Consider the following 11,629-nt stretch of genomic DNA (forward strand, 5'->3'; position numbering starts at 1 on the left):
TTATTTTAGTAGAAATTATGTTGAAAAAATAAAATTTTTATTTAAAACGAATATATGTATATATTTAAAAAAATGGGGACACTCAATAATAAATGATTTTTTTTTTATTAAAGTGGGAATAAAATGGGAATGAGAATGCTTCTCTGCCACCTTGCGGACATATCCACCCTAATAGCTTGGCCCACTGGGAGACCAGAAGGTCCAGTATCAAAAATATATTTGGGCCCGAAGGCCCAATTTAAATGGGCCTTACGTTCATAAATTCACGTAGCTAATTAAGATTTAATAAATTAATTATTTTTATAATTTCGCCGCTTTGGGCCGATGATTTTTTTTTTTCAGTAGTCATCTCAACCGTTCAGATCGGTTCATTTATATACCCATCCTCGCACACTAACAAGTCCTTGGGTTTTCTAGGGTTTTTAGTTCCTCACACTCGGTTGGAAGTTCCCTTCCTCTTATCCTTCCTGCGTTTCTACAGGTTTGAATCTTCATAACTCTTAATCTTAACATTTAATTCGCCATACAAATCAAATTCTCTGCGCCGTGTATCTTTTTCGTTATGCGATTTTGTTGGTTGACATTACTTGAGTACGAATAATCGCGAAAATTGGATTTGGTGAAGATTGTTTCTTCATTTGGAAGATTTAACTGCTTAATGGATTCTCTAATCACTATTGTGTAATTGTTCATAGCTAACTTAGAGTTTATTGTTTTATGAATTTATGAGATTAATCTCGAAGGTCATTGTTTGTAGGAAATTTATGTTTTATTTTTTTCCCTACGGAACTTCGAAGTTAAACGAAAATCTCGTTTGAAGGTGTTTGTGTTTCATGACTTGTAGCTTGATTCGTAAAGATGTTTACGGCGAGGAAGAAGATCCATAAGGATAAGGATGCTGATCCCTCAGAATTTGAGGAATCTGTTGCTCAGGTGACTTCTAAGATGTCTGCTGATTGCCAACCTTGCTAGTTTGTTCGTTTTCTGAACTGATATTTGTTCTTTGTCTATTTAGGCATTGTTTGATTTGGAAAACACCAACTCCGAGCTTAAAAGTGACCTGAAGGACCTTTACATTAATTCTGCAATGTAAGAAGGAATGGTGGATAGAATGCATATTTTTTTTTTTTAGAGTTTATGTTTTTTTCTTATGAATATAAATTTCATACTGTTCTTGCAGTCAAGTCGATGTTTCTGGTAATCGCAAGGCAGTTGTGGTCTATGTCCCATACAGATTGAGGAAGGCCTTCCGCAAAATTCACCTGAGGCTTGTTAGAGAGCTTGAAAAGAAATTCAGTGGAAAGGTGGGGAGATGCTACTTTTTTGATATAATTATCTTTTGATTTCTCTGGTTGGTTGTTTTCTGGTGACTACCTAATACCGATATATCCAGTTAGCAGAAGTGGTGGTTGATTACATTGATTATATCTAGTAGAATCCTCGGCAGAATTAAATATCTGAACCAAAGTCATAATCAGGGAGTCAAACAAGTTTGGTGTTCATATCTCTTTGGGGAATGATCAATAAAAGTACACAATCAATAGCACTGATATTTGATCCGGGGGGGGGGGNGGGGGGGGGGGGGGGTGGATCATATGTATGCTTGCTTGCTATTAATTAGAAGGAATGGATTCAAATCATTAAAATGTAATGACGACCATTCTTATCTTCTTATTTATTATAGCCAACAGTTTGGTTTCGTATATCTAATGGATTAGGTTACCAACACTCGGTCTTTTGGTATTAAATAAATTAGTGAACTATATTTTTTAAGGTAAACTTATTGTAGTCTTACAGCCATTTTATCAAACGCAAGAGCTAATCTATCGTCAATATTGTATTGTGCACATTTATTGACTCTGTAGTTCCATTCTCTATTTTTTCATAAACCATAGTTCTATGATAGGATGTGATTCTGATTGCTACTAGAAGGATATTGAGGCCTCCAAAGAAAGGATCAGCCGCACAGAGGCCCCGTAGCCGTACCCTCACATCCGTGCATGAGGCAATGCTTGAGGATGTTGTGTTGCCTGCCGAGATTGTTGGAAAGCGTGTTAGATACAGAGTTGATGGAACAAAGATAATGAAGGTGATTACATTCTCTTATTAAATTTTGCACTCGTTTCTTAGATGCGTTGCCATATTATTGAGAAGATCAAATGATGTTAAAATATTTTTTGGCCACCAAAGCCACGCGATGATTAACGTTAACACCCTGCAACTAATATTTTGAGAAGTATCAATTTGTATTTAGTTGCCTCATTTTCTCGAAATTTTACAGGTCCTCTTGGATCCTAAAGAACGGAATAACACCGAATACAAATTGGAAAGCTTCGCTGCAGTTTACAGGAAGCTATCTGGGAAAGACGTTGTTTTTGAGTACCCAATTACTGAAGCTTAAGATGGACACTCATGTGTTGCCCACTTTCTCAAATGTTTATTCACCATAGGGTTGCAATCAGGTGGGAGCTTTTCAATTTTGATTTCAAGTGATAGATTTTTGAGACGTCGTTTTTTGAATCTGTGAACTTGAACTATACTTTATCACATCGGATTAAGTTTCTGGTTTTAGTAACGTTCCATCAACTTTTTATATATAACTAAAATCTTATATTTGCCGTGCCTCCCTATCATCAACTCATATATTCATATTCACAATATTTGAGAACATTTGATCTCTTGATTTCAACTTATGATGTATTTTCATGAAGTGCCCTCTGTGTTTTTGATTTGTAATTTGTATTTGGGTCGTGAATATGAAATTTAATAAAGTGATTGTAGCTTGAGGTCATCTAAACCAAACCTATAAAAATGGACATTCAACTTGGATTTTTGGGGCTACTAACTTCATGATCTTTAGAGGTCTCTTCTACGATGGTCGGTTTCATTTGGGACCAGACAACTTACTCTATTTTATTAGGGTTGTAAGAGAAGAAAACAGAGTTCCCCAAGTACGTCCATTCCCTTTACAGACATCCAAAGAATTATTGGGGTTGTTCATCGACACTATAAATACGAACCTGACAGAGAAGCCGCAAAAACAAGCATTGCGTTAAGCATCTGGGAAATCAATGGATGTTTAAGGGAAGAAAAACTTTGAGACAAGATCAGGAGACCAAAGTACATAGCTCCACAAAGAAAGATTGATGTAAAACCCCGGCAATCCATACGCAATTATATCATCTCGTTTCAAGAATACAAGTTGAAGATACGGAGTTAGTGTTTTGGCGACTCATTTAAACTCATCCGACACTGTTACACAAGCAAGGACACACTACAGCAAAATTTTCGGCATCATTGAGTGACCTCTTTGGGATTTTAGATCATCATAAATACCTGAAGAGAAATTGACTGACACAATTCAACACAATTCAACACAATTGACACAGCAGTGTAAATTGATGGAGTGACATGACACTTTTGAAGGTATACCGTAAACTGAGAAAAAGGCTGTTCACTACACCTGCAGTTTTAGTAAATAGATTGGCCAGTCTTTCACTCCATCCCCTCATTTCGAATGAGGTAAACAATGAACTTCAGCATAAACACGAAAGAGATTCTCGAGCGATGTAAAAGGAAAAAAAAAAAAATAAGGATTACGTAACGAATGACACGCACTTTCGTTGTTCTTACAAGACCCAGAGAACACCAAGAGATATGATGAATCTTAAAAGCAGAAGATGAGGATAACATTTGTATTATTGCCTGCATCAGCCACAATAACATTTATCAAGCACAACTCTCACTGATCCATAGCCCACTGCAAATGGCCGTATAGAGAAATCAATAAGTTCAGCATATTCCCAACTAACTATAGGCGGGCAAAATTGAGGGGAAAACTTGACGGCCTAAATGGAGCAGATATTCTAGGAAGTTGTCAACCTAGAAGATAAACATCTATTGATTTCTCTTCCTAGGTTAAATAATGTGTACTACAAAAGTCTCAAATTGGTTAGAATTTGAGAAGATAGATAAGATGTTTTGAAGTTTTTTGGATATTCACAAACAAAACCATGTGGGCTTTGATCCCACTCCCAATCAAGGACATATATTATACTTTGGGTATACCTAGAAGTGATTTTGGAATGACAAAAATCTTTCTGGTCATGCTCTTTTTAGTGGTTTTAGACATGACATAAGTGATTTTAGTCAACAAAAAACCCTCGAAAAGATGCTCTAAAATGGAGATGTAGACATGACAAGTATTAAAAGGCTGGCCTGGAAACCAGAATTTGAACAGAGTGAACCTAGAAAGATGGGTGAACTAGTGGCAGATCAAGTGAGAGATCTAAAATTAAACTTCAAGGGCAGTTCGAGATGATTATTCATAGCAACTTTGCCTTGAAACCAAGTTCTAATAAGAACATAATTGCCCAACCAGCTGCTGAAACCAATGCATTGAACAGTATAAAAAGAGAAACAAGGAAGCATCCTGCGGCTATTCTACCATCAAAGTAGAATGTGTGTGTGCAAGAAAAAGAGAGAGACATTCAGCTGGCAAGATCCACCAATACACGCCACCGTGTGTTTGTGTAGCACCACCTTCATCTGCAGGAACCTGGATTCCTTCTACCTGGAAACTTGAGCAGTTAAGTACATCAGGATTACACTGACTACCGACAATTTTCTCATCTTGGTGAACACCAACCAACCAGGAACTCGGAAATTAAACCAACCTAGATTCACTAAGGTTCTGCATTAGCAATATTTTGATATTTAAGTACCTAAGACATTAAATTTCTCACTGCTCAGGTGGTTGTATTGCTACTTGAATCAGCTCAATAGGCGTGTAACCACTTATCTGGTTTCTCCAAGTATACATGATCATAAATTTAGAAACATGCACATCAAAACTCTATTTGGAAAGAACAAATGCGACATAGACACCCCCTTAATGGTTCCATTTCTACACTTCAGAAAGTGACATAGTAATGGTGAGATGATTAATCTAGACATGAGAATCGCATATTAAATAAATTTTCGCAAAAGTCTCCGACAGATGATAAAAAGGGAAGTATACATTTCTATGCAAGACCAAGAAAGACGGAGAAATAAACTGATGAACATTAATTGTCTTGAAGCCACGAAGCATGTCAATAAGATGATAATCCTTGCAGTGTCCAAGGGCTTAAATATCCAAAATAGTACAGCATCACATCATAGATGAGGTTAATTACTGGTTTTTACTCAACAATCAGACTGATTCAGAACTAACCTGGAAATAATGAGACTGATTCAGAGCTAACCTCAGAAATGAACGAAAAACTATAGCACCGCTTTTGAAGTGAAAATTTGAAGCTAATTTACTAAACTTCCCCTGGTTATTGAAATAGAATGCTAATAAAGTATTTTCTACTCTCCAGATTGAACGTACACCAACTTATTACAACTAGTGCAGACAAAATTTACAGATAATTCAAATATCTCCAACAATCCAATAGATTAAAGGAGCAAAAAAGAGAGATGCTGCTAGTATAACAACTGTAGAAACAGAAACAGTGATCGGAAACACAATTTGCTCGTGATTGCAGCAGTGCTTAAGCTCCAACTAGATTTCATTTCGAGGAATTAGAAAAATTCAACTAATAAAGAGAAATCCAAAACTCGACTTGCCTGATAAGACTGAGATCTACAAACAGGGAATAGATTGATAATGCCGCTTCGTTCGTTGCTCGGCGGGGGAGAGAGTGTTGATTTGGATCAGTGATCAGCCTTTAGAAGGAAGAACATGAAAGAGGACTCGCACTTCCGACGGAGACCAACGGGGACTTCAGAATTCTTCTCCGTCTCAACTTTTTTTAGATTTAGAAAACAGAAAAGAAAAAAAATAAATAATAATAATTATATTACTCTAAAACATATTCTTTAACAATTGAACGACGAAATTCGACCTTTAAATTATTTTTATTTTAATTAATTTTGCTCATAATTTATTCAATATTTTTTTTTACAATACTATGTTGAGAATTGAATTTAGCAAAGGGAACAATATTTTATTACAAAATCCATATATATATATATATATATAGAATGACATTTATTGAAGAGTTGAGAATTTTAATGACATCATAAATATTAAAAAGTAGAGTTGGTAGAATAAATAAAGAGCTTAATACTATAATTAGAAAATGATATTTATATATTTTGAAGACCAAAAATGACACATTTACATTTAATAATATAGGTGAAAGCCTCATTTATTAAAAGGTTGTTTTTTTAAGAAAGGAAAATGTATAAAAAAAAATTCACAATTAATATACAGACAAAGAAAAAGACATACATTTGTTGACATAAAAAAATGAAGTAATTTATGAATTATATTTTATATTGAAATGGTCAAATGAAATAAAATAAGATATAAAAATTTCCTTTTTTAATATATTTTTGGACTTACTTTTTCCCTTTTATTGCTTAAAAAAGGGGTGAAAAGGAGCGGTTGAAAGAAAAAGGTGAGAAAAAGAAAAAAAGCATAAAAAATAAATAAACAGATGACACAATAATAATAAATAAAAATAAAGTAACAAATCCATTTAAAAAATAAAAAATAAAGAAAAACTAGTCAAGGGTCAAATATATTTCAATTCACACGAAACTTTAATAAATGTTAAATAATTGAATTTCTTAATGTGTATTTTTTAAAAAAATTATTCCCAACATGAACTAAAATTAAAAAAAAAAGTAGTAATTAAATTTTTACTCTTGAAAAATATAAACAATAAGCCTTTAATAAAAATTTTAATAGTTCAACTAAACCTTAAACCCTAAACTTAAATATAAAATTTAATAATTATTAAATATAAAATATAAAATTTGAGATATTTTAAAATTAACTATTAACGGAAACCTAGGGGAAAGCAAGTATGGTATGATGTGAACAATTTTACCGAAAAGGTAAAAAGACATTTATATACGCAAACATTCTATTATTATTATTATTATTATTATTATTATTATTATTATTATTATTATTATTATTATTATTATTATTATTATTATTATTATTATTATTATTATTATTACCATTTTGGTAGGAAGGGATGAAACAAAAACAAAATGAGGCAAATTAAATGGTTACTTTTTGTTATTTATTTATTTATTATTATTATTTGGGATGAGAGGGTGAAACTCCCACAAATAAATAGAAAAGTGAAATAAAATATGAGTTTTATGGAACAATTATTGAATGGGGGTTACCCAAAAATTGGGATTCAAATTTTGTAGTGGTCCACCTATTAAATTATTTTCATAATGTAGTGAAACAAAACTTACAAGGACAAATTTTGCAGTAGACTAAATAAATGTCGCATTATTTTATTTTACTCGTGCCACTGTTCATTCACATCAAATTATTCGACTATTTATAGCTTTTTTCGGGGGTTATAATTTTTTTTATTAGATTTGTATTGAATTTTTGAAAAAATTGAAAGGGTAAATTCGACCTTTTGCCCAAGGTTATAATTTTTTTTTTTATTAGGTCTATATTGAATTTTTGAAAATTATGAAAGGGTAAACTCGACCCACTCGAAAATATGGTTACAACCCGATGGTAAGCTACTTTTTAAAACTAAATTATTTAAAAAGATTAGAATTTTTGATTGGGTGTGTTTTAAGGGAAAGAAAAACTTCCAAAACAAAAATTTGGAAACCATATAATTACTGGATAATCGATTAATTTGTACTTCGCAGCAACCGCAACTGCTGAAACAACTCCATGATAAAAAGATTCAAACTTGATAAGTTTTTTTTGAAAGAGAATCGAATCAAGTTCTCAAATCTCAGTAGCCATGGCCGACGAGGTGACTTTGCATTATTTCTTCGTCTTCGTCGGTGATAATAACGCCTCTTTTGAAGAACCTTCCCCACTTCATTAACAGGACCCTTCTCTCTCTCTCTTCTTTGCCTCGAAAATTGCAGTTTCGTCAATTATTGCTTCGCCTTTTTGTTTTGTTTCGTTTCGTTTTTCTCTGGCAGCGTCTGAAAACGATCTCTCCTTTTCTGTTTCTCTCTTCATTTTCTTTTCGGAAGAACATTCCATCTCTGAACTCTGCAATTTCTCATCATTTTCGGCCTCTTCGATCCCCCACAACTGTCGCTTTGGTTTTTGTTTTTCTCTCTGTCCTCTGATTTTCAATACCCAATGCTTTGATTCTCTCAGTTTTCGACCATTTCTTTGTGTTTCTTCTCGCTTTATATGTAAATTTATGCTTTCCCCTGACGTTTTTGACTGGAAGTTTTTGTAGAAGTTTAGTGCCCATCACGTGTTCGACAAAATGTTCGCCTTGAATTTCACTGTCAAATGAGCTTGTTCTTTCAGAGATGTTGCCCATCCAGCCGCGTGAATCTCCTAGTACAGACATATCGCTGTTAGATTCGAATTCGGAATTCGAATTTTGTGTCAGTGGTAGCTTTGATTATGAGTCCTCTTCTGCTGACGAGCTCTTCTTCAATGGCGTCATCGTTCCCACTCAGAATCAGCAGAAATTTGTGCAAATTAAACGAACCCATCAACGTGAGAGTGCGCCATGTTTTCCTTCCTCACTCCCTCCTCTTCCTCCTGCTGTAGCCACTGAGAATTTCAAGAAAGTGAACACAGAGGAACCAATTCATGTCATGAATTCTGATTCTGAGAAGAAAAATCGGTCCAAATCTTTCTGGGGTTTCCGAAGAAGTAACAGTGTTACTTATGACAATAGAAAGAGTTCATTTTTCTCGCTACCATTACTGTCACGAAGCTATTCAACTGGTTCAGTGCAAATCCCAAAAGGAATGCCATCGAAGGATGTGAAAAGCCAGAGTCCTCAGCTGCAGAGACACCATTCAGTTTCAGAGGGCAAGTCAAAGTTACCCTCTTCAAGCTCTGCTGCAAATTCACATTCAAAGCTCCAAAAGCCTCAGAAGAAGAATCAAGGAGGGTTATATGGCAACAATCTTTATGTAAACCCCATTTTGAACGTACCACCTCCTTATATCACCAAAGAAACTTCAAAAATCTTTGGCTTGAGTTCTCTTTTACGTGGCAGCAAAGAAAAGAAGAACAGGAAGTAATTTTTTTACTTTTTGTTAAGCTTTTGGTCACTGAATTTCACCACACAAATTATGCCACATATCTCAAACCCCCCTGCAAGTTGCTAATCTGTAAACTGAAACAGATAAGGCAGATTTTGTTTGTAGGCTGTGGCATTCTCATCTCATGCATATGAACATGTCAAAACCATAGGAGACAGAGAAACAACAGCACCTTCCTAAGTTGCCTCTGCCATTCTTGTTCATATTCTCTCTCTCTCTCTCTGCAAAGATATGATGTTTTTAGTGTCTTTTTGATCCATGTTTACAGCTAATGGTATAATAACTTTTGAAGGGTATCTTGTTTGGATGCCTTTTTCTCCTAAGATGGGACAAACCTCGCTGATTTCTTATTAGAAACGAGGGTTTTTCTTCTGGTTTTGGTTTGAAGATTTTTTATTAGAAAGAAGGGTTTTAGGCACTGAAGAGAAAGTAGATGAAACTGGGCAGGCTATTTTCGTTGCTTTCAAGATGGGACCATTGCTAAAGGATGCTTACACTGTCATGCAAGAAATGACAAAGCTTCCTACCTAAACCTACAATTTTAAAAAATAACATTAAAAGATAAAAAAGCTCTCACATTTTGCCTTTACCCATATTTCAGGGATAATGTGGAGCCATGAACGATTGATTCCTATAAAACCATACTCAATTAATGTTAGTTAGCTCATCTTTCATTTGGGGCAACTTAGGATAGAATTTATGTTGTTGTATCTCTCATTGAAGATATCAGGCTCGGAGGAAGCTATATTTTATCCAATTTTTTGGATTTAGCATCTAATACGACGACTACTTTACACTGTAAATAGAGATAACATAAGCATATTTCGATACCTCAAACGATGCGAGCGTTGTAGTCATTAACGTACACATGATATACACTCTCAAGCTCTTGCATAGCAAGCAGACTTCTAAGGATCTCCTCAAGAAGTAATGAAATCCACTAACTCGTTGCATTGACAGCCACAAACTCGCTGTAAGAACCTTTGATTGATATGCTGCAAAAGGAGGAGGAACTGCGTATTACCTGAAAGCTGCTCCATCATTCTGTAGGAGCTGCAGCAGCTCATTACATGCTCTGCTTGTAGAATTGACATGCATCTATTGGATGGCAACAATGCTTTGTGGCCTACAAGTGGAATACAAGTGGAATCCCGGATGAGGAGATCCCACGTTGGTTGGGAAGGAGAACAAAGCATTCTCTGTAAGAACGTGGAAACCTCTTCCTAGCCATTCTCTATAAGGAAATGCATTTTTTTCCGACCAGAAAATCACTTCCTCTTAGCCATTCACCAGAGTTCTTTCTTTAAAAAGAAAGGGAGTGGTAGAGCAAGATTCGCACATCCAATTGTCCGGTCAAAAAGAAGGGTCGTGCCCTGTTTCAAACAGTTCTTACGTTCTACCTAGGGGATCAGATGATGAGAGGACCAAGGTTAGACATCCACGTCCCAATATTCCTCCCCCCACCCCAGAAAAGATCAAAAAGATAAAAATGAGAAAAATGAATCAAATATGCACTTTATAATGTTTAGTTGCCCAACAAAACATGAACAGTATGAACTCAAGAACCAATAAGCCTTGCATTGCATTTCAGATAGTTGAAGAATTATACAGTGAACAGAACACCCAAGCAAACAAAATTTAAAGTTACTTCAAATTTGATTTTGCTAATTATTTACACTTCCATTATTGTAACAGAACACAATTCGAAGCTTTTAATCAGCAAGTTTATAGGAATCCGGAGTAATCTGAGTAAGAAACAGCCCAGGAAAAAGCGTCTGCAAAAAATCAAAATGATGAGTAAAATCATAAACCATTGAAACCTCATGAAACAACTGGGATTCCATGTTCTTACATCCAATTGCTTCTGTACAGCTCTAGGCCTCTTCTTTGGCCTCCTCGGTAGCCTACCGACCAGCACCCCAAAGTCCTCTTCGATCTCCTCTTTCGATAGGGATACAATTAACGCACTCCGATTCTTCTCCTTTTCATTCTTAGATGAACCCAATTCCAAATTCCTCTCATCTTCAGGACCCTTACAAGCTGCTCTGCGAGTCCTCAAATTCCACGGCCTTGCCGCAGGGGATTCGTCTCCGCCCGCTTCACCAACGATTGAAAATTTGGGTTTCTTCGATTCCTCGATGGAACTGGTTCGATGGTTGTTCCGGTTACTTGGTTTGTGTGTTACATGATTCATCGGAGAAGGAAGGTTGGTGAAGTTCGTGGGGTTGGAAGGAAGGTTGATACACTTGAGGAATCTTTGTGAACCCCATGTGAGATAGGGCATGGAGAAGTTGTGCAGTGGCTTGGATCTTTCAGGCTCCATAGCCATGAGCTTCAGATTATGCGAAGTAGAAGGGAAAATTTTAGTGAAAAGAGGAGGTGGGTCGGTGGTTTAAAGGTGAGGGGTGAAGGCTTTGGCGTGGCTTGGAGTAAAACGTTGGCAGAGTCGGAAGGTTATGTTTTTTCGGGGGGAATAAGGAAGAACAACATTTGCCTCGTAACGGTTATGGAATAATTAAAACTTCAAATCTTTCCTTCTCCATTATTTATTTATTTATTTATT

At 35.5% G+C, this 11,629-nt stretch overlaps 3 protein-coding genes and 1 long non-coding RNA gene across 7 annotated transcripts; 2 read left to right on the plus strand and 2 right to left on the minus strand.

Moving 5' to 3' along the window:
- Nucleotides 1-367: 367 nt before the first annotated feature.
- On the plus strand, nucleotides 368-2,637 carry LOC111439933 (40S ribosomal protein S7). 3 transcript variants are annotated; one of them, XR_002709885.1, is made up of 7 exons: nucleotides 368-481; nucleotides 845-933; nucleotides 1,016-1,089; nucleotides 1,181-1,304; nucleotides 1,907-2,089; nucleotides 2,282-2,467; nucleotides 2,522-2,624. XR_002709885.1 is itself a non-coding variant. In XM_023077370.1 (6 exons), the coding sequence occupies exons 2-6, from the start codon at nucleotides 859-861 to the stop codon at nucleotides 2,399-2,401; spliced, it is 576 nt and encodes a 191-aa protein (XP_022933138.1). In that variant the 5' UTR covers nucleotides 368-481; nucleotides 845-858; the 3' UTR covers nucleotides 2,402-2,637. The 3 variants fall into 3 exon arrangements, 2 of the variants coding, with proteins under 2 accessions (XP_022933138.1, XP_022933141.1); XM_023077370.1 differs by having other exon boundaries at nucleotides 2,282-2,637; XM_023077373.1 differs by having other exon boundaries at nucleotides 387-481; nucleotides 821-933; nucleotides 2,282-2,637.
- Nucleotides 2,638-3,149: 512 nt separating this feature from the next.
- LOC111439947 lies at nucleotides 3,150-3,541 on the minus strand. Of its 2 annotated transcripts, none has more exons than XR_002709890.1 (2): nucleotides 3,464-3,541; nucleotides 3,150-3,336 (listed from the first exon to the last, which is right to left on the minus strand). It is a non-coding gene; the product is annotated as an uncharacterized LOC111439947 (long non-coding RNA). The 2 variants fall into 2 exon arrangements; XR_002709887.1 differs by having other exon boundaries at nucleotides 3,433-3,537.
- Nucleotides 3,542-7,678: 4,137 nt separating this feature from the next.
- LOC111436997 lies at nucleotides 7,679-9,269 on the plus strand. Its single transcript, XM_023074831.1, has one exon. The coding sequence runs from the start codon at nucleotides 8,317-8,319 to the stop codon at nucleotides 9,043-9,045; it is 729 nt and encodes a 242-aa protein (XP_022930599.1). The 5' UTR covers nucleotides 7,679-8,316; the 3' UTR covers nucleotides 9,046-9,269.
- A 1,427-nt stretch (nucleotides 9,270-10,696) lies between these two features.
- Nucleotides 10,697-11,588, minus strand: LOC111437008. Its single transcript, XM_023074838.1, has 2 exons — nucleotides 10,919-11,588; nucleotides 10,697-10,841 (listed from the first exon to the last, which is right to left on the minus strand). The coding sequence occupies exons 1-2, from the start codon at nucleotides 11,393-11,395 to the stop codon at nucleotides 10,779-10,781; spliced, it is 540 nt and encodes a 179-aa protein (XP_022930606.1). The 5' UTR covers nucleotides 11,396-11,588; the 3' UTR covers nucleotides 10,697-10,778.
- Between the last annotated feature and the right edge of the window lie 41 nt (nucleotides 11,589-11,629).

This window comes from Cucurbita moschata, unplaced genomic scaffold (assembly GCF_002738365.1).
Source record: "Cucurbita moschata cultivar Rifu unplaced genomic scaffold, Cmos_1.0 Cmo_Scf00003, whole genome shotgun sequence".
In the NCBI taxonomy this organism is placed as follows: Eukaryota; Viridiplantae; Streptophyta; class Magnoliopsida; order Cucurbitales; family Cucurbitaceae; genus Cucurbita; species Cucurbita moschata.